This window comes from Hyperolius riggenbachi, chromosome 2 (assembly GCF_040937935.1).
Source record: "Hyperolius riggenbachi isolate aHypRig1 chromosome 2, aHypRig1.pri, whole genome shotgun sequence".
NCBI lineage: Eukaryota > Metazoa > Chordata > Amphibia > Anura > Hyperoliidae > Hyperolius > Hyperolius riggenbachi.
The window spans coordinates 142,706,693-142,729,487 of record NC_090647.1 but is presented as its reverse complement, the minus strand read 5'-3'; the positions used below and the strand labels follow the sequence as shown (position 1 = coordinate 142,729,487).

The 22,795-nt window shown below is 44.0% G+C and overlaps 1 protein-coding gene across 1 annotated transcript in view; it reads right to left on the bottom strand.

The window, feature by feature from the left end:
* The window catches only part of DNAJC14 (DnaJ heat shock protein family (Hsp40) member C14), a 46,042-nt gene that overhangs the window by 17,404 nt on the left and 5,843 nt on the right, over positions 1–22,795 (bottom strand). Inside the window, exons 2-5 of the mRNA XM_068267585.1 lie at positions 15,415–16,913; positions 13,699–13,805; positions 3,498–3,617; positions 1,390–1,550 (exon numbers count right to left, since the gene is read on the bottom strand). Of these exons, the coding sequence (XP_068123686.1) occupies positions 1,390–1,550; positions 3,498–3,617; positions 13,699–13,805; positions 15,415–16,839 (1,813 nt within the window). The 5' untranslated portion in view covers positions 16,840–16,913. The remainder of the gene's footprint in view (positions 1–1,389; positions 1,551–3,497; positions 3,618–13,698; positions 13,806–15,414; positions 16,914–22,795) is intronic.

Below are 22,795 nucleotides of genomic sequence, written 5' to 3'. Positions count from 1 at the left end.
GCGGATCCTCCTGTCCCACGCCGCCAGGTAGTTTAGTTTTCGGTGACAGGCCCGACGGTCCTGGCCACGCAGTCTTCTTCGCGTTCCTGTCCACAATAGCATCCTGCACAGGACGGTATTGCCGACGGGAACGCAAAGAATGAGACACGTGGCTAGGACTGCGCAGGCGCAGTAAGCCTGTTGGCCGAAAGCGAAGCTGGCTGGTGGCGGAGACAGGAGAATCGCGAGTGACTGCGAGGGCACTGAACGGCTGCAGGGGGCTGGCAGAAGCCCCAGGTGAGTAAAACTGATTTCTTATGACAGGCTTCAGGATCCCTTTGAAGAAAAAAAAATTAGATAATCCAGAGGCATCCCCCACGACCCTCTGAACATATGTTCAATGTGGCTGTGCTTCCATCGTGCACAAGCGTGGCAGCACTGTGCAGGTGCAACACGTGCCAGTGTGGTAGCATTGAGCAGCTAATGCGCTGCTTTTTCCTCCGCGCACAAGCGGGCTGTAAGTGAGCTCTCGCAATGAGCCCATGCTTGTACAAGGACAGGAACACGGCCGCAATGAAGAAGAGGGTATTGGTGAGCATATCTCCCGCTCCCTGTGTCATTTTAGGCATTTATAGCTGGATAAACCGTGGTGCAAAAACAGGACGAAAGGTGGACCCTAGTCAGGGAAAAGCAGAAACGGAACGAGAAAAGAAAAAGAAAAAGGAAAAAAAAAAGAAAAAAAAAAAGGAAAGGCGGTCAAAAAATAAATGGTCTGCCCAAACAGAAAGGTCTCTCTATGAAAACAGGGTGTTTGGGCCAGAGAAAGCCGCGCGGTGAGCAGTAATGAATCAGCCATTGCCACGGTGACCCGTATCTACCAGAAAAGAGGCCAAGTCGAGAGCATCCGCCTGCCCGGCAACTTCCTCTTTCTCAGCATTACGAGCAGGATGAGCTATTTGGGAGGGTGGAGGACCTATTTTAAATAAAAATATATTTTAACAAGCAAAAATATATAATTAACAAGCTGACACATCATTGCATTCCAGCGGTTCTGGAGGTGTGTTTAGCTTCTAAGGGTACAATGGTTAATTTGCATATATTCAGCAGTGATGCACTGGGAGACATCTCAAGCTCACTCCAACCTGAATTATCCCAAATACTTTCTGTTTTAGGAAAGCAAACTTTTGGGTTTTTTTAAATAAAAATATAGTAGTGGGAGTTTCATTCTCTAGTGTAAAACTGGTTGCTCTGGGTAGCAACACCACTTACTATAGACGAAGCCATTCTTAATTCAGCAACGTTGCCATTGATCCACATGCTTTATAGAATTTTTACTTTTTGATGGAGAACAAGATGGAGAACAATCACTCAGCAAGTGAATGACATTAATGCTTCACTAACTTAACCTACCTGTTATGTCAAACACTTTGCCCTGCATCATAGCAAAGTAAGTGATTTTAAGCCCAAGCATGCTAGACTCTGCCCAGAAGTCCCCCTCTTCAGCTGGATGCATTTTTCCACACTCGGCACAATATCGAGCACTTGTAGGGTCTCTGTCCATTTCAAATCGTCTGCAAAATAAATGTGACCAGTAAATACAGAAGTGAGCTCATGCTGCTGAGACAAACACCCTTCTCAGATCCATTCTGCATGTACATTTTCTAGCAGCACATTTACTTTTTACATTTATGCTTACACATGTGTTCAACTGTACATTTTAAAATACAATAGCAGTCTTTTAACTTACTAGTACTAGAAGAGCTGTAAGGTAGATTTAGGTTAGCTGTAAAGTTGTTGAGGAATAACTTACCTTGCAACTTTTTAACTAGCCAAATTTGTATCGTACATTATTTAGTATTTATATAGCACCAATATCTTCCATAGTGCTGTACAGATTATATAGTCTTGTTACTAACTGTCCCTCAGAGGAGCACACACTCTAATCCCTACCATAGACATATGTCCATCATAGTATAAGCCCAATTTAGGGTAAAGCGAATTAACTTATCTGCATGTGATATGGGAGGAAACCATAACGCATATAAACTCTTTGCAGATAGTGTCCAGACTAGGATTCAAAACAGGACCCAGCGCTGCGAGGCGAGAGTGCTATCCACTACACCACCGTGCTGCCCAATTATTCAAAGACAAAACTTATTTTATTGTTTGTACCTTAAATTTAGCAAAGCTACTCCATTTCATTTAGAATTTGACATCTCTAGTGCAAGTTACGTTACAATAAAACTACATACAGACTTAAAAAAGGGACACTGTAGGGGGGTCAGAGGAAAAAAAGTTGAAGTTACCCAGGGCTTCTAATGGTCCCCCACAGACATGCTGTGCCTGTGCAGCCACTCACCGATGCTCCGGCCTCGCCTCTGGTTCACTTCTGGAACTTCAGACTATTAAAGAGACTCCGTAACAAAAATTGGATCCTGTTTTTTATCATCCTACAAGTTCCAAAAGCTATTCTAATGTGTTCTGGCTTACTGCAGCACTTTCTGCTATCACAGTCTCTGTAATAAATCAATGTATCTTTCCCCTGTCAGACTTGTCGGCCTGTGTCTGGAAGGCTGCCAAGTTCTTCAGTGTTGTGGTTCTGCTATGAACTCCCCCTTTCAGGCCCCTCTATGCACACTGCCTGTGTATTATTTAGATAAGGGCAGCTTCTCTCTTCTCTCAACTTTTACAAGCTGGATAAATCGTCCTCTGAGCTGGCTGGGCTTTCACATACTGAGGAAATTCAGACAAGGGCAAAGCTGTTTGCAGGAAGAAAAGAGCAGCCTGAAACTTCAGTGCATGAGAGATGCAGGTGGAAAGAAACACACAAATGATCTCTTGAGATTCAAAAGGAAGGCTGTATACAGCCTGCTTGTGTATGGATGTATTTTCTATGTGTGGACATACTGTACATCAACCTACTTCCTGTTTTGGTGGCCATTTTGTTTGTTTATAAACAAACTTTTTAAAACTGTTTTTAACCACTTTTAATGCAGCGGGGAGCGGCGGAATTGTGACAGAGGGTAATAGGAGATGTCCCCTAACGCACTGGTATGTTTACTTTTGTGCGATTTTAACAATACAGATTCTCTTTAAGTCTGAAAACCACTGCGCCTGCGTTGCCGTGTCCTCCCTCCCGCTGATGGCACAAGGAGCGTACTGCGCAGGCCCAGTATGGTCTGTGTCTGCGCAGTACGCCCCTGGTGACCTAGATGCCTGCGGGGGACCATTAGAAGCCCCGGGTAACTTCAACTCATTTTCCCCCGACCCCCCTACAGTATCCCTTTAAAGGGTATCTATACAAATGAAATGAAGGTATCATGTGCAGTATAACACTTACTCACAAAATCACCTCAGTTGTCTTCAAGCTATCTGGAATAATTTATCAGTGGAGTACTTAGAAGGTGGATACCCTGTTCTGTAAAGAGCTCTTTAAACCTACAGGCCCAATCTAGGTATACCTCTCATAGGGTTATTTACACAGCTGCTGGCTGGTTAACTGATCAGCAGTTTAGTACCTGTGTTTTCCCTGACATTTGCTGCACATCATGCTGTTCATTGCCTCCTTTAAGTCATCCTGCAGCTTGGTGAGAAACTCATTCATGGATTTAGCCAGTTCAGTTTCTGACATACGTTTTCTAGGGAGGAAAAAAACAACAACAATATTTCAGTTCTTCTGTAACAAATTTATCTTCTGGTTGGTCTGCAGCAGCAAGCTCCATAATCCCAAATTCCAGGTATACTTCCCTAGCCTGGCCACTGCAAGGAGATATATCTCTCGTATTTGCATTGAATAGTTTATTTGTTCTTTAGATATTTTACTTAATAGACAAAAAATGAAGACCAACACTGTCCTGTCTGCATAAGGCTATCCTATATAGTAAACAAAGAATGTTATACATGCACAAATTGTAGCAGTTGGTGTGTACACATGTAGGCTGTGGGCGGCAGTGGTGTACACATGCAGGCTGCGGGCGGCGGTAGGTAATGTTTCTTTATAATTCTCCCCAGAGCCTTTCACGTCATAGGGACAGGAAGTGGTTAAGCACAGTCCATTCATGTTGCAAAATATTACAGGTTGAAACAAAAAAAAGGAACAGCATACTTGTTTGTTTACCTATTGGAAGCAGTACCGTGTTAGCCATCAGTAAAAGCAAGGAGTTTTGAATCAAGATGTTACCATTTATTGGCTAACTTAGAGATGAATAAACAGCAAGCTTCTTGGATGAAGGCTTATTAGCCAAAAGCTTACTGTTTATTCATCTCTAAAGGTGCGTACACACATGTGACTATAGTCGTTTGAAACAATCGCTCCCCGATCATTTCAAACGACGATCGTTTAAAAGAAAGCAGCCAACGACCATTAAGTCTAATGACGGACGCGCTAGATCGTTAAAAACGAAACGATCTCTCTTGGCGGATTTTTTCCAACGACGATCGTTTGCAAAAGTAGTACATCGTTGGAAACTGTCGTTCGTACTAGGCTTGACATGCACATTTCACTATTTCTCCATGGAACTTTTCAATTTTACGCGCAAGCGCAATAGTTGCTTTACGTGATGTAATGTTCGTTCTAACGATCAGATCATTACACACCTTTTAAAAAGCTAACTTTACTTAGGTCGTTCTTTCGTCAATTAAAAGTTCGTTCGTCGTCGTATGTGTGTTTTTCATCACTGCATATGGCTGCTGGATGCTCTGTTAACTTAAAGGGACTCCGAGCTCTACTTAAAAAATAAAATAGTACTCACCGGGGGCTTTCTTTAGTCCAGCGCTGGTCGGGAGGTCCCACGACGGCGTCCTGGCTCCTCTCCTAGGGGGCCTAGGAGAGGAGCCAGGACGCCGTCGTGGGACCTCCCGACCAGCGCTGGACTAAAGAAAGCCCCCGGTGAGTACTATTTTATTTTTTCTCAATGAATGGCTGGACGGCGGCAGACCGGGCGACACTCTGCTGAGTGTCGGGCTCCTTCTTCCGCGTATGACGCGGCTGACGTCACACGCCGGCCGGCTCGCGTCATCACGGTGGCCGGCGTGGCAGTACGGCGCATGCACGCTTTAATCGCGCATGCGCCGTACTGCCACGCCGGCCACCGTGATGACGCGAGGCGGCCGGTGTGTGACGTCAGCCGCGTCATACGCGGAAGGAACAGCCCGACACTCAGCAGAGTGTCGCCCGGGCTGCGGCCGGTCAGCCATTCCGGAGCGGGGCCTAGGAGAGGAGCCAGGACGCCGTCGTGGGACCTCCCGACCAGCGCTGGACTAAAGAAAGCCCCCGGTGAGTACTATTTTATTTTTTAAGTAGAGCTCGGAGTCCCTTTAAGTTAGCCAATAAATGGAATCATCCTGATTCAAAACTCCTTGCTTTTACTGATGGCCAACATGGTACTGCTTCCAATAGGTAAACAAACAAGTATGCTCTTCCTCTTGTTTTTAATCACTGCATATGGCTGCTGGATGCTCTGTTAACTTAAGCTCTGTGAAAACATCTTTTTTAAAGGTGGCAACTGCATTTTCATGATTACCCACATCCTCCCCTCCAGCACATCAGAAAAAAAGAGCTGCTGGTAATCATGAACATAGAGAGTAGAAAGGGTTCATGTGTTTGTGCGAATGAGGCCAACAGTAAGCGGTGATATGAACATGGGGGCCCAAAGCTGCTTCTTTGCCTAGGGCCCAGTTTAGTCTTAATCTGGCTCTGGGTACGGAGGCTGCACAAGGGTACAAATTAGTCCCAAACCTGATATCAACCCCCTGCTCAATGTGTTATATGGGGTAGGAAAGGGGGTTCACACTGGCTGCTGCTAATAGAGGAAGGGGGGGGGGGGTCTCACCTTGGCTGGAAAGGTCTCATAGATGCAATGCTGTTGGAGAGGGACATTCTCAAGAGTGCTGTTGGCAGATAGGGGGGTCAGAGAGGTCTTCAAATCCACCAGCAGCACCCTGACTGAGAATGCCCCTCCCCAATAGCATCACTATGTTTGAGACTCCCACCTTTCCTCTATTAGAAGCAGACACACACACACTCTCGCCACCATATAGCCCCCAGCCTGATTCCCGGTCACGCCGTGTGATCCTTTCATCACCCAGTAGCAACCAGTGTGACCCCCCCTGAGTAGCACCCAACGTGATCTTCCCCACCAGGCTACTTTTTCATGCCACAAAAACCTACTACACCAAAAGTGTACATGCTAATGTGTGCAAAACAAGTGGGTACATGCACTGGTCAAAAAACTAGAAATAACAAACGAACACACTACCAGTATATGCCGTTCAACCACCTGATATTTAATATAGATCAAAAAGTTTTTTCAACCCTGATTAATCGTAGTTGGGTCTGTGAAAAAGATTATATATATAGCACACCATTATTATGCACAATTTCTCATTAAACAGGGTGTTGCCCCACAATGTCTCAAACAGTAAGTCTCAGGGGACCGTACACAGACCAGAATATAACTAGTTAACCATGTCACTCCTGCACGTGGGGGGAGGCGGGCACGGACACCTACAATGCCAAAAGATTAAAGCATCTAATATGCTAATAGCCTTGTCAAACGTGTCCGCATCACCCCCCGCGCTAACATCACAGTGGTCAACAGCAATAAAAAATGTGCCCCCCCCAAAGCCCCCCTATGCCCCCCCGCAATCACAACACCATGCCCTGCATACAGACAATCACATAAGGTTACTAAATTGCATGGGTCGTCACCCATAGAAAAAATGGCATGAAATTAGAGAACACAGTCCACAAAGGTATATGTGAACAAATCCCACAGCAGGTCCTGCTTCCAAGATTCAATTGCATGAAACAGAGTTCCACATCAAAAGAGATCGTCATAGAAGGATCACTGTATTCTTTCAAGAGTCTTTTCAGACCATGTAAGGCTGGTGCACCTAGCCAAATTGTTGTAGTGTAAATTTGTAGGCCTATGCCGACAAAACAGTTCAATATTCCAGCCAAGCCATATATCACAACGTCAAGGATTTCATGCATGTAGTGCTTCACCATAGATGGATATACACATAAACTTTGTGGATATAGATGCTATATGCACTGTTTCTCATAGTTACCACCTCCTCCGTTGATACGAAATGCAGTATTCGCATAGACTGTTTTTAGCCTGCCCAGCTAACCGCAATATCCATAGTGTTTATCTGCGGGAGTATCAAACTCAGGGCCTCAGACTTATGTTACCCCGACCAAGCGGGAGTCCAGTCATTGAAGGTATACGCCATAGTTGCGGGCACCGTGCTCCGATCCGGCGGGAGGGCAGAGAGGCACATCTCAGCGCGTGACGCAGGCCTACGTCAACGCGTTTCGCCCCGCCCAGGGACTTCCTCAGGACGTACTGCGCGGGGGGTGATGCGGACACGTTTGACAAGGCAATTAGCATATTAGATGCTTTAATCTTTTGGCATTGTAGGTGTCCGTGCCCGCCTCCCCCCACGTGCAGGAGTGACATGGTTAACTAGTTATATTCTGGTCTGTGTACGGTCCCCTGAGACTTACTGTTTGAGACATTGTGGGGCAACACCCCGTTTAATGAGAAATTGTGCATAATAATGGTGTGCTATATATATATATATATATATATAACCTTTTTCACAGACCCAACTACGATTAATCAGGGTTGAAAAAACTTTTTGATCTATATTAAATATCAGGTGGTTGAACGGCATATACTGGTAGTGTGTTCGTTTGTTATTTCTACTTTTTCATGCCACCCGGCTGGAAAATATTCTGGGAAGAACACTGTATTTGAACTGAAAATCAAATATCTTTATACTCAAAAAGCTAAGAATTTCCACAGGCTGTATTTGCTTTTCTTTACATCACTGTACTTGGTAGTCTGGTTGAAGTTCACAAGATGCAGTACAGATAATGCCAAAGGAAAGTTGTCGTTACACTCAGTGTGAAAATGATCACCATGCTCCTGAGTGCAGTCATGTCCTGACCGCATACACAGGCTGGTATCAGGATGTAGATGAAGAGACTGCTGGGACTCCAGGGAGTTAGCTGCAATGATCTATGGCAGTGATGGCTAACCTTGGCACTCCAGCTGTGGTGGAACTAGAAGTCCCATGAGGCAATTCAATACTGACAGCTCTAAGCATAACTTGGGGAGGCAGAGGCATGATGGGATTTGTAGTTTTATCACAGCTGGAGTGCCAAGGTTAGCCATCACTGATCTATGGTGTGAAAATGTAACCACTTGAGGACTGTAGGCTTTACCCCCCTTAACCTTCCTGGTGGTAAGCCCGAGCTGAGCTCGGGCTATGCCGCCGGAAGGCACCGCTCAGGCCCCGCTGGGCCGATTTGCATAATTTTTTTTTTGCTGCACGCAGCTAGCACTTTGCTAGCTGCGTGCAGTGCCCGATCGCCGCCGCTACCCGCCGATCCGCAGCCGCAGCCCCCCCCCCCCCCCCAGACCCCGTGCGCTGCCTGGCCAATCAGTGCCAGGCAGCTCTATGGGGTGGATCGGAATCCCCTTTGACGTCACGACGTCGATGACGTCGGTGACGTCATCCCGCCCCGTCGCCATGGCGACGGGGGAAGCCCTCCAGGAGATCCCGTTCTTTGAACGGGATCTCCTGATCGCCGATCGCCGGAGGCGATCGGAGGGGCTGGGGGGATGCCGCTGAGCAGCGGCTATCATGTAGCGAGACTTTGTCTCGCTACATAAAAAAACAAAAAAATAAAAATAAAAAAAAAAAAAAAGATTTGCTCCCCCCTGGCGATTTTTTAGCAAACCGCCAGGAGGGTTAAGGACCAGACCCTTTTTTTTCCATTCAGACCACTGCAGCTTTCACGGTTTATTGCTCGCTCATACAACCTACCACCTAAATGAATTTTGGCTCCTTTTCTTGTCACTAATAAAGCTTTCTTTTTTAAAGCTATTTGATTGCTGCTGCGATTTTTACTTTTTATTATATTCATCAAAAAAGAGACATGAATTTTGTCAAAAAAATGTTTTTTTTTAACTTTCTGTGCTGACATTTTTCAAATAAAGTAAAATTTCTGTATACATGCAGCGCGAAAAATGTGGACAAACATGTTTTTAATAAAAAAAAACCCCATTCAGCCTATATTGATTGGTTTGGTTAAAAGTTATAGCGTTTACAAACTATGGTGCCAAAAGTTAATTTTCCCATTTTGAAGCATCTATGACTTTTCTGACCACTTGTCATGTTTCATGAGGGGCTAGAATTCCAGGATAGTATAAATACCCCCAAATGACCCCATTTTGGAAAGAAGACATCCCAAAGTATTCACTGAGAGGCATGGTGAGTTCATAGAAAATTTTATTTTTTGTCACAAGTTAGCGGAAAATGACACTTTGTGACAAAAAAAAAAATGTCCATTTCTGCTAACTTGTGACAAAAAAAAATGAAATCTGCCACAGACTCACCATGCTCCTCTCTGAATACCTTGAAGTGTCTACTTTCCAAAATGGGGTAATTTGTGGGGTGTGTTTACTGTCCTGGCATTTTGGGGGGTGCCTAATTGTAAGCACCCCTGTAAAGCCTAAAGGTGCTCATTGGACTTTGGGCCCCTTAGCGCAGTTAGGCTGCAAAAAAGTGCCACACATGTGGTATTGCCGTACTCAGGAGAAGTAGTATAATGTGTTTTGTGGTGTATTTTTACACATACCCATGCTGGGTGGGAGAAATATCTCTGTAAATGACAATTGTTTGATTTTTTTTACACACAATTGTCCATTTACAGAGAGATTTCTCCCACCCAGCATGGGTATGTGTAAAAATACACCCCAAAACACATTATACTACTTCTCCTGAGTACGGCGATACCAAATGTGTTACACTTTTTTGCAGCCTAGATGCGCTAAGGGGCCCAACGTCCTAATCACAGGTCATTTTGAGGCATTTGTTTTCTAGACTACTCCTCACGATTTAGGGCCCCTAAAATGCCAGGGCAGTATAGGAACCCCACAAGTGACCCCATTTTAGAAAGAAGACACCCCAAGGTATTCCGTGTATGGTGAGTTCATAGAAGATTTTATTTTTTGTCACAAGTTAGTGAAAAATGACACTTTGTGAAAAAAAAACAATAAAAATCAATTTCCGCTAACTTTTGACAAAAAATAAAATCTTCTATGAACTCGTCATACACCTAACAGAATACCTTGGGGTGTCTTTTTTCTAAAATGGGATCACTTGTGGGGTTCCTATACCGCCCTGGCATTTTACGGGCCCAAAACCGTGAGTAGTCTGGAAACCAAATATCTCAAAATGACTGTTCAGGGGTATAAGCATCTGCAAATTTTGATGACAGGTGGTCTATGAGGGGGCGAATTTTGTGGAACCGGTCATAAGCAGGGTGGCCTTTTAGATGACAGGTTGTATTGGGCCTGATCTGATGGATACGAGTGCTAGGGGGGTGACAGGAGGTGATTGATGGGTGTCTCAGGGGGTGGTTAGAGGGGAAAATAGATGCAATCAATGCACTGGGGAGGTGATCGGAAGGGGGTCTGAGGGGGATCTGAGGGTTTGGCCGAGTGATCAGGAGCCCACATGGGACAAATTAGGACCTGATCTGATGGGTAGGTGTGCTAGGGGGTGACAGGAGGTGATTGATGGGTGTCTCAAGGTGTGATTAGAGGGGGGAATAGATGCAAGCAATGCACTGGCGAGGTGATCAGGGCTGGGGTCTGAGTGCGTTCTGAAGGTGTGGGCGGGTGATTGAGTGCCCTAGGGGCAGATAGGGGTCTAATCTGAAGGGTAGCAGTGACAGGGGGTGATTGATGGGTAATTAGTGGGTGTTTAGGGTAGAGAACAGATGTAAACAATGCACTTGGGAGGTGATCTGACGTCAGATCTGAGGGCCATCTATTGGTGTGGGTGGGTGATCATATTGCCAGCAAGGGGCAGGTTAGGGGCTGATTTATTTGTGGCAGTGACAGGGGGTGATTGATGGGTGATTGACAGGTGATCAGTGGGTTATTACAGGGAAGAACAGATGTAAATAATGCACTGGCGAATTGATAAGGGGGGGGGGGGTCTGAGGGCAATCTGAGTGTGTAGGCGGGTGATTGGGTGCCCGCAAGGAGCAGATTAGGGTCTGATCTGATGGATAACAGTGACAGGTGGTGATTGATGGGTAATTGCACTTGGGAGGTGATCTGACGTCGGATCTGCGGGCGATCTATTGGTGTGGGTGGGTGATCAGATTGCCCGCAAGGGGCAGGTTAGGGGCCGATTGATGGGTGGCAGTGACAGGGGGTGATTGACAGGTGATCAGTGGGTTATTACAGGGGGGATAGAAGCATACAGTACACAGGGGGGGGGGGTGATCAGGAGGGAGCAGGGGGCTGTTTAGGGAATAAAAAAAAAATAGTGTCGACAGATAGTGACAGGGAGTGATTGATGGGTGATTAGGGGTTGATTGGGTGCAAACAGGGGTCTGGGGGGTGGGTCTGAGGGGTGCTGTGGGCGATCAGGGGGCGGGGGGGGGGGAAATCAGTGTGCTTGGGTGCGGCATAGGGTGGCTGCAGCCTGCCCTGGTGGTCCCTAGGACACTGGGACCACCAGGGCAGGAGGCAGCCTGTATAATAGGCTTTGTATACATTACAAAGCCTATTATACTCATGGATCGCCGGAGATTTCTATTCCTCCGCCCGCCGGCGCTGCTAAGTGGCCGGCGAGCTGGAGGCTAAATCCCCGGCCATCGATACCCGGCGGAGGATCGCGTCACGGATGACGCGATCGCTACGCCCATGCCCGTACAAGGACCGCCGCCTCTGTGCATGCGGCGGTCCTTGCGGGATCCACTTTCCGGCCGCCCCTGTGCAGTGGGCGGTCGGCAAGTGGTTAAATCCTGCCCAGTATAGCTGGCTACATTTGTGCCTGGAGTGGAATCAGAACTCATTTCAAGGGTGAGCAGAGGGAGTCTTCAGCAATACGTACAATTTGAGGTACAAAAGCTATCATCGCTATAAGGAATTCCTACTACTAGGTTCCTTTTCTTACTGGAATCTTGCTCCAGATGTTTTTCAATGTCAAAACTCAAAAAACAAATCCAGCTACAACATAATTCATTGCCAGAATCGTGTGTTGCAATGCACACAGTGTGGTAATGGTTTTCTGCATTGCAAAATTAGAATATTTGTCTTGTATTAACCTCTGCCATGGTCCGCCTCATTTTCTGAAACCCTTTGTAGACCAGGAAAATCTAAGTTTTGTAAAAGTGATAATGTTTGGCTAACAGTACAGAAACTTTTTGCTACTAGACAAGGAAAACAGTTATTATTCTCCCCATTTACAAATACAAAAATCACATTCCATTATGAAACATGGGTGAAGACATGTTGAGTACATCAATGCCACCACTTTGTAACCATAGAATACATTACGTTTTCTATAATAGCCAAAAGTCTCTGAAATATTAGACATTTTTTTTTCATGCGATTAGAAGGTACAAGTGCTGTTCACCAGTTTGTGTAGGCGAGAAGACGCCTGGGCGCTATTCACCTCTTACACTCTGTGCTATAAAACATGTCCCATGAAACTGCTCTCCAATTACATTACACGCCAAGCGCTGAATCCAGGACCTGTCAGATAAGGTGGACACTTCCTGATCTACTGATGCACTACATTGGATCTCTTGTATTTTTCAGAGGATTTGTGGGAAAATGTAATAAAACTAGAAATCTAATAAAACTGCTCAAAGCAGTCCAAAACCACTATTCCTCCTTTCCATGGCATCAATTTATTTTCACTGATTCATTTCAGCCAACTCTACTATAATTATTACTCATTTCAAAAATTGCTAAATAATTTTTTAATATTGTTTTAGATTTATATAGCACCAGCATCTTCTCTGGCGCTGTACAGCAGTGGATACACATTACAGACAGTTAAAACCAAACAAATCATACCTTAAAGGAATCATCAGGCGATTTGACAAAAATTTGCTTTACTCATCTGGGGCTTTCTCCAGCCCCTTGCAGCCGACTGTCCCACACTGTCACCTCCGCTTTCCGCTGCCGCACGGTGCAGAGGACGACCGCGAAGTCGCCCTTACTATGCCAAGCGCCACTGTCAATCACGGCCACGTTGTCCGTGGCTTACTGCGCAGGGGCGCAGTAGTTCTGCACCTGTGCAGTAAGCCACGGACAGCATGGCCGTAATTGACAGCGGTACGCAGTAAGGGCGACCTAGCGGTCGTCCGCTGCACCGTGCAGCGAAACCAGGGCATCGGCAGAGAGCTGAGGTGACAGCGTGGGACAGTCGGCTGCAAGGGGCTGGAGAAAGCCCCAATTGAGTAAAGCAGATTTTTGTCAAATCGCCTGATTCCTTTAACAAAAAAACAAAAAAAATGTAAAAATATTGTATCTGTCTGAAAGCGATATGTTCCAGTGCACTGTGAGAGGCCACTGGCAGTAACGGATAAGTGTTACTAAAGAACAGGTCAGGAATTTACAGACAGCCCTGACAGCTTAGCCATTTTTACAATACTTACCTCCTTGGCGGTAGGATTATTTCCAGATTTTACTGTCTTAAAGCGGTGCAATTTTTTCACAAGCTTTTAGACCCTAATAATCATACTGTTAGATAGATATGAGTCAGCCCTGCACATTACACACCTCCCATGGTCGGGGGTTATTGCTCTGAATTGCATCTTTCTGTCCTGAGCCTGACTCAGGGTTACTGCTAAGGAGGTTAAGCTCAGACTTCATTTTTCCCATATCCTGTACTTACAGCTCATACTCCTTCCGCTTCTCTGGATTGCTAACCGTATCCCATGCTGAACGCAGCACCTTAAAGGCTTCTTCTGCACGAGGATGATTGTTCTTGTCTGGATGTACCTGCCAAAACAAAGCAAGTCACATGAAAGGCCAAAAAGCTGTGGAACCCCATTCTTCAACCAGTTATAGTAGATAAGGTTTTATGGTGCTAAACTTGGTAATAGAACTATAAAGTAAAGGTGCATTATCCATCCCACCCACCCTCAACATGCATTCAAACTGTGACAGATCCTCCCTGCTTGGAATGCGATCACAAATAAAGACTGTGGCCTTGAGATTATCAGTTTACTGGCCTGCAAACTATACTGTGCATGCACCAGCTCAGTGTGTAGCCTGCTGATGCAAGCCAGGGAAGGAGGCCATGTACAGTTTGAATGCATGTCTCTAGGACAATTGATAACTCACTCCTACTGCACTTACCCTTTAAAGTACCCCTCAGCTGAGCCAATTTTAAAGCTGACCTGAACTCAGAACATCCTCTCTGCTCTAAATATTAGCAACAGCATAACCTTTAAACAAAAAAACCTCTCTTTGCTACAGCTGATACAAATCCTAAAATAAATCTGCACTATTTCTACTTCCTGATTCATGGAAGCAGACAAATTAAAATGTGTGATTAAACACAAATGACGAGGAATTAGGCAGGCTAAACTCTCTAAATACATACAGGGTGCATTTTTCTGTTTTCCTTCTGTATTCTGCAAGAGTTCTGGTCCACTTTAAAGCTACTAATAGTTTTTTTTGTTTGTTTGTTTTATCCATTCCAGAGGTACTTTAAAAAGCAACTCCCTTAAGAGAAAGTATTTGCCATTTCCCATATAACTGCATTTCTTCCATGATAAATCATTTAAAGTGTTTCACTAAAATGTAACGTTAGTGAAAACGAGTATGAGTGAACAAATTAGAGATTTTACATTTTGGTTGTATTTAAAGGGTACTTGAAAAGACATGTGCATGTACAGTTCCAATCCTACCCAAGTTCCTTTTTTCTAACTGCAAGGCCTGAAACACACAAGCATCCCTTTCCTGAGCGTTTGTGATTTGACAAGCTCTTGCTAATGTAATGCTATGGGTGTGATCCCACTTGAGGGATGTGATTTTTGAAAAATCACCCATAGCATTGCATTAGCAAGAGCTTTACAAATCACAAACTGTATCATGTAATAGTGGCACCTATTAAAAAGCGCTCCTCATTCACATCAATGCAAATCTTTTCTCTACTGGCAGTTCGGGAAGACATCAAGGCATGCAGGAGGCAGCAGCGGCTGAAGAGAGGAGTTTGGTGACTTTTCTCCTAAGCACTCTGTATATTAAGATCATGGGAAACAAACTGACATATTTAGGCTCCCTGCACACTGCAAATCCGTTTTCCGATTCCGTTTCCGATTTTCAATTCCGATTTTCCCTGAATATATTTAACAGAAAAACGGATCAAAAACGCAGCATGCAGTAAAGATTAAAAATCTGAATCGGATGTAAAAACAGATTAAAAAGCGGAATCGGAAATGTATGCAGTGTGCAAGAGGCCTAAGAATGAATAAAATCTTTTTCCTTTGTATTTAATAACTAATGGAAAAAATATATATATAATGTAATTAATCAACATTAAAATTGCTAAATTGCCTAAGAAACAACTTTCACTGTTCAGAAAATACTTTCCACTACTTACCAAGACAGCAAGTTGTCGATAGGCCTTCTTAAGCTCCACATCAGAAGCGTCCATCTCCACCCCTAACACCTTAAATGGATTAAGCTCATCCTCAGGAATGTCAGCCATGGTGAGCAGACGTTCCACCTCATCTTTAGCCTGGAAACGACCTCCTGTACCTCCAGATGAAATCTTTGCTGTGTCTCTATCTGTCCTTGATTTGGAAGGCCACAACTTACCAGTCCATTTTTGTAGCAAATTGACCAAACATCTATATATCCTGCTTTGCATCACTAGGGTCCAAACTCGCCGTAATTTTGTTGAAATCCACGACCGCCAGTTGCTGTTTGCACCAAATTTGTCTCCTGCTTTTTTAATATAGTTCCAAGACTGCTGAGCATAACGCACTAAAAGCATAAACAGCAAGAGTAGAAGAGTACATAACATTTTTACCACACGTATAATCCATAATCCACAAGAGCAAAGAAAACTCCATAAATCTTTAGCACGGTGCTGCACCCATACACCACAGGTCCACAGCTGGTTTTTCAAGCTTTCAAGGTCATGAGGAGGTAACCATAACCTCATATATAGCTGTGTTCCAAGTGATTCTACACATTCTCCAATTAACAGTACCAAACCTATAAGCCAATCTATAAGTCCGTGAATACAGTAATTTGAGATTTGCAGCAAAGGTTGAGGAACTAAGGCTCTTAGTTGGTGTTTCCCTTCCCCATGGTTCTTTTTACGGCCTAGTTTGTGCTTGCCGCTAGAAGACTGAGGTTGTCGGCCCTCCTTTCTGGAATCATCCCTTGCATTGTTCCGAGATTTTCCTTTACGGCCTCCTCTTTTACCACCAGCAGGCTTGTAAGAATCCTCCTCTGCTATTATTCCAAAACCATCATCTTCTCCTCCTTCCTTGTCAAAGGTTTGCTGCTGGTAGCAAGAGTAATCATGCAAGTCTTGGTTGCAGGTATCACCGATATCAGCATATGGTCCACCAACTGATCCTATGTCTTCGCTGATCAACCCACAATTGAAGTGCAAGGATTGTGATGAACCACAACCAGGGCAACGCGTACCCTCTCCTTGATGTTCACAGCTGTTGCAAGTAGCACCTATCAAAAGTTCTTCAGATGACTCAGAAAGAAACTCCTTAGTCCAAACATCACCAGCTGTGTCTTGGTTTTGGGAATCGGTCTCAAATTCATGGAAGCAGCTATGCTCAGACACATCTAATCTCTGATTTCTAAACAACTGTGATGTTGATTGTAGTGTTTCTTTACCATTCTGCTCAACCGTTGATTTTATATTTAAATTGACAGATAGGCTACTGTCTCCTGTTCGAGGAAAATCTGCTGAATTCCTTTCAGGTGTGTTATTGCAAGGATGAGCTGGAGTCTGTCTTCCACAGTTTACTGTAGGCTGCCTTACTTGCTTCTCCATCTTTTTTTTTCTTTTTGTCCCTCTATGGGGCAAAGCAGATGCTATGTGACTGCATTCATTGTTATTTTGCTATCCTGTATTAAAAAAAATAAAAAATAAAATTAGTCAAGACACTAAGGCCTAGTGCACACCAGAGCGGTTCTGCTGCGGTTTGCGATCCGCTTTCGGGTGCGGATCCGCTTGGGTAATGTATTTCAATGGGCTGGTGCACACCAGAGCGGGAGGCGTTTTGCAGAAACGCATACTCCCGGGCTGCTGCAGATTTTGGATTGCGGGTGCGTTTCTGCCTCAATGTTAAGTATAGGAAAACCGCAAACCGCTCTGAAAAACGGCACTTCAGAGCGGTTTGCCAGGCGTTTTTTGTTACAGTAGCTGTTCAGTAACAGCTTTACTGTAACAATACATGAAATCTACTACACCAAAAACGCTTCACACAACCGCAAAATGCTAGCTGAAATGCTACAGAAAAAGAAAAAAGCGTTTCAAAATCTGCTAGCATTTTGCGGATCTGCTAGCGGTTTTTGGTGTGCACCAGGCCTAAGACAAGAACATGATGAGAAGAACAAGAGAAAAAAAAAAAAAAAAGTACATGGACACTCTACAAATAAAACGAAACAAAAAAACAAAAACAAAAGGGGGAATGGAAGGTGGATTAGAGCTGTGTGCTCTTGCAGGCACATTGAGGGCTTGTTCACACCTAGGGTGTTTTGCACTTTTTTTTGAAAAGCCGGCAACTTTGAAAAAAGCCCTAAAATACCTTGTGCAATGAATCCTTATGGGATAGTTCATATAAGCACGTTTCATCTGCTTTCCGTTCATAAAAGCGCTGCACGTACCATTTTTGGGGCGATTGTGCTACAATGGAAGGTATAGGAAAAAAGCAAAATGCTCACAAATAGGTTTTTTTTTTATCCGCGATTGCATTCGCGTTTTTAAGAATTAATACATTGTATTTATTCTTTTCCGGGTCAAAGAGTTCACAAAGTGAAAAAGCAAAATCGCTCTGCAAAAGTGCTTTGCAGAAAATCTTACTGCGCAGTGGAGTGCCGGGAGGGGGAAAAGAACACCAAAAAAAAAAAAAAAAAAATCGCTGCCGTCAGCAATTTCGATTTTAGATGTGAACAAAGCCTAAAGCTCAACACACACCATACAATCTTGGTTGTACAGATTTACCAAATCTATATAGTATAAGGGCCAACAGATTGAAAATACCTTGAATGATTGAATGGATAAGCTCTTATACTACATGAAAGTGGTAAGATTGAACAACCAAGATTGTATGGTGTGTGTTGAGCCTAATGCTGCCCATACACGATACAATAAAAATGTTTGATTTTCCCGTTTATTCGATCTGAATGATCGAATTGAATGAAAGTTGAAATTTTTTTTTTCGATCAAGAAATTCGAACGATTATCCCGTTTTTTCGGGAAAAATGATCGGACATGCTGGAAAAATCTTTATATTCGATCTAACAGAATAATCGAACTAAATAATCTAATTGAAAAATTGTACCAAGTATGGCCACCTTTAGGGTTGTTTCAGTATAGTAGTAAGCCAACATTAAAGCCTATCTTTATTACAACAAATAGGAATTGCTATGACATGTATTAGGGGTATACAAGATATCTTGGACGCTGGTGTTATTAACATGTGCCTCCAGTTGTGCATGTTTAAAGGCAATCTGAAGTGAGAGGAATTCTCTAATCAACAATGCCAGTTACCCGACTTTTCTGCTGATTCTCTGCATCAGATAAACCAATGTCCCAGTATAAGCATGCAGGTCAGATGCTTTGACTCTAATGTGCGACTTTCCTTCCTGCATGCTTGTTGCAGAAGTGCAACTCAATCAACTTAAGCTGGCCATACACTGGCCCGATTTGTCGCCGTTTCGACAGCAAATTCGATCACTGGGATCGAATCTGCTGCCAATTGTTCGCGCTACACGCCGAATTTCGATCCATTTCGTCCGATCCCGTCGATCGCTCCGTGCGGAAAATTACCGTTGATCGCCCGCGGGTAGGGAGCGCGTCGCTAGCGGTGTTCGAGTGACCGACGCAATAGAGCGGCAATACATTACCTGATCCGCCGGCGCGACTACCCCCGGTCACCGCTGCTCCGTGTCCGTGCTGGTCTCCGGCATGCTTCAGTTCCTCCTGCCCGGCAGGAAGTTTAAACAGTAGAGGGCGCTCTACTGCTTAAACTTCCTGCCGGGCAGGAAGAAGTAAAGCATGCGGGACCTGGAGACCAGAGCGGAGACGGAGCAGCGGTGACCTGGGGACTGGAGTCGCGCCGGCGGAGCAGGTAATGTATGCGGGCAGGTGGGAGCGGCAGCAGCACCACCACAGATTGTGAACGGTTTCAGGCTGAAATCGGTTCACAATCTGTTTGCAGTAAAGGTAGCCATACGATCCCTCTCTGATCAGATTCGATCAGAGAGGGATCTATCTGTTGGTCGAATCTGATGGCAAATCGACCAGTGTATGGCTACCTTAAGGCTTGGGGCTACTTTTACACTAGTGTGTTGCCATGCACAATATAATTGCGTTGCTAATGCCATGCAATTATATTGTAATGGTAGGATGACATTGGTGCGCTAGCCGTGCGGTGCTACACATCCCTATAGCGTGCACGTTAGCAGTTGCAGTGAAGCATACTTTTCATTTACCTGTACTGAGTGACAAAAGTATTTATTCATTTAAACACTCCTTTATCATGTTACGGTGCCATCCAGTGCTTGGGCGGGCAAATGATTAAGCCTGAAGACTCTTTGGAACTTGGACTGTTTTAGCCCTATCAGTGTCTCCATTTGTTGATAAAAGAGAACTGTGGACCTCTGCCTATCCTGGCTTACTGCACATCTCTCAGTGAAGAGCTACATAGCAAAAACATCAAGTGGCTCATTTGTCATTTTACAAATAAACATTCAAAGAGAATTTGTACTTTCACCAAAAAATGAAAGTAAATGTAAGCTGGCTATACACTTATCAATTTCTATGTACGACTGACCCTTCAATTCAATTTTGAATCAAATTGAGAGAGAATCAATACACATTTTTGGCTGAGAGATCACTCAAAAGTGATTGATATTGCCAGGTACACTAAAACACCTTCATCCGTCATGACAGAAAATTTCAGTCAACTGTACAGAAACTGATATTACGTTTTTGCGCTTTGGCATCGATTGAACACAAGAGTGATCAAAATACATACAGATCAATATTCTGCTTAGAATCTACTCACTTCTAGTGAGCAGTGTGCTTTCCAATGATAATCCATTTACTGGTTGAATGCAAACATTAATCGAGTTATATGCAGGGCTGTGGAGTCGGAGCAATTTTGAGTACTTGGAGTAGGAGGTTTCATAAACTGAGGAGTCAGAGGATTTTTGTACAGACTCCACAGCCCTGGTTATATGCGATCAGCATTTCGATCAGTGTATGTCTAAAAAATGAATATTGAAGGAAATGCAATGTTTTTGCTGTTTTTATCATGTCTATGTACGAAATTTGCCAAGAAAATGTATTTTTAATATTTAGGAATGACCTGATTCATGATCCACTCCATCCTAATTACTCTTGGCTGTTATAACAAATCCCTGTCAAAATAAATCCTATTCAGCCATTTGTTATTTAATTGATACAGGATGTGAGAATATTTCCTATTGTTTCCATTAGTATTGGGGGAAGTTATGTTTGCCTAGTACCCTCTCCCAAAATACAAAAAATAAGTATTCTTTTATGGGATTATCCTAGGATCTCCAGGTGGATGTGACTTAGATTCTCCAAAGAAATTGGCTACAATATCGTGTTGCGACCAATGCAGAGATTGCTCAGTGTTTGGCAGCAGGTTGACATGAGTCTGCACACACAGCGAGGCAAAGATTTTTGGACAATAGCCTTGTTTTCATAAAGGGTGGCAAAGAAGCCAAGTCATTCAAAGAAAAACACTAAGGGCAGATGGAAATTCTACAGAAAGTACAAGGCATGAACAGTAGAAGACTGGAAGTTATTTTTATGATGAATCCTTTTTGGTACTCCTGGAAAAATTGATAAAGAGCAGGAAAATGCTTCCATGAGTCCTGTGTTGTGGCAATAGTAAAGCATCCTGAACCAATTACCGGTATGTAGGGTTCTCATCGGAGGAGTTGGCTCACAATTCTGCTCAACACTGCTATGAATAAACAATGGTATCATAACAAGCTTTAAAGGACATCTGTAGCAAGAGGGATATGGAAGCTACCATGTTTATTTCCTTTTAAGCAATACCAGTTGCCTGGCTATCCTGCTGATCCCATGCCCTTTAAAATGTTTAGCCATAGACCCTGAACAAGCATATGAAGATAAGGTCTTTCTGTCATTATTGTTATTAGCTGCATGCTTGTTTCTGGTGTGATTCAGACACTATTGCAGCCAAGCAGACCAGAAGGGATGCCAGGCAACTGGTATTGATTAAAAGGAAATAAATATGGCGGCCTCCATATTCTTTTCACTACAGTTGTCCTTTAAGAGCAATGTCTCCCAAAAAAACAGGCACAATTTGATGATTATATGTGCATTTTCACTGTGATGCTGCACCATTTTACAAGACAATAGTAATAAAGTGGCTCAGATATCAGAACAATGACATTTTGAACCTGTGGCATGGTAACTAATGCTGGGCATAGACGGTATGTTTATGCGCCGGAATCGAGCCAGCGGCGCGGATCGATTCCCGCTCGTCCCCGCAGGCACTTCCTTATCAGCGCTTCGTTTTTGCCCATTGTCTGCCCACGGAGATCGAGCCAGGAATCGATCCAGGCAGTGATTGGACACGTCAGAAATTATCAATCAAGCCATCAGAAACATACCGTCTATGCACAGCATAAGATCTCATTTACAGTACACTGAGAACCTATGGTCGATTCTCAAAAACCAGGCTCACAAACTGTGGTCAGCACTAAACTAGACAGGAATGGATCACCGTCTGGATTTGGCACCAAAAACGGATATCCAGCAGGACAGCACAAACTGCAGAAGAATAGACAGTACAGTAAATATTCACTGTTTGCATAAGCTTGATTATTTGCCAATAAAGGCCTTTGAAATGAATGAAATGTTTATACTTCAGCCAGTGGAGTAGCTAAGGAGCTGTGGGCCCCGATGCAAGTTTTAAAATGGGGCCCCCCAAGCACTCTATACATAACAATTGATACGGCGCACCAAAACGTCCCAATGAAAACTACAGTGTCAGAGGTGCAAGAAGGGGATGGGGAGCAGTTTGTTAATGATTACCAATATTCAAAGCATCTATAGAAGTGATTATTATGAGCACAGGACCAATAGAGAGCTAAAACTGCAGTTGAGGAAGGGCCCTACAGGGCCCCTCTGCCCCAAGGGCCCCAATGCGGTCGCAACCTCTGCAACCCCTATTGCTACGCCTTTGACTTCAGCAGCCACATTCTAAAAAAAAGAAAAGTAAAAGGAGAAGAAAAATAATCCACAAATACTGAAGCAGCAAAGTTTGCAAAACACAACATTTGTCACGGTCAAAACTTTAGGCCAGTACTGTACAGACCCCATATAGCTTTCAATGGTGGTCTCATCATGGGAGATTCTCAATATCGCCTTTATTCTTTACAAAAGCAGTCCCTCAAAAAGGATCTATACAAAGATATCAGACAATTACCCCTTTCCTACTGAAAACCCCTCATGAGGAGGTGGACTAGTCCAAAACCTGACAGCTGTCAGATTTTCACTATCTTCTGTAAGTGACATAGGAAACAAGTTATATTACATTTGACTCTGGGAGAAATGTACACTTCATGTGTATGCAATTTTAAATTTTACAAAATTGTGAAATTTAATTACGAATAAAATGTACATTTCTCCCAGTGTAAACAAATAAATGACTTTTCCTATATTTGGGTTACAGTGGGTAGTGAAAGGCTGACAGATTTTGACCCAGCCCTGCCGGGCG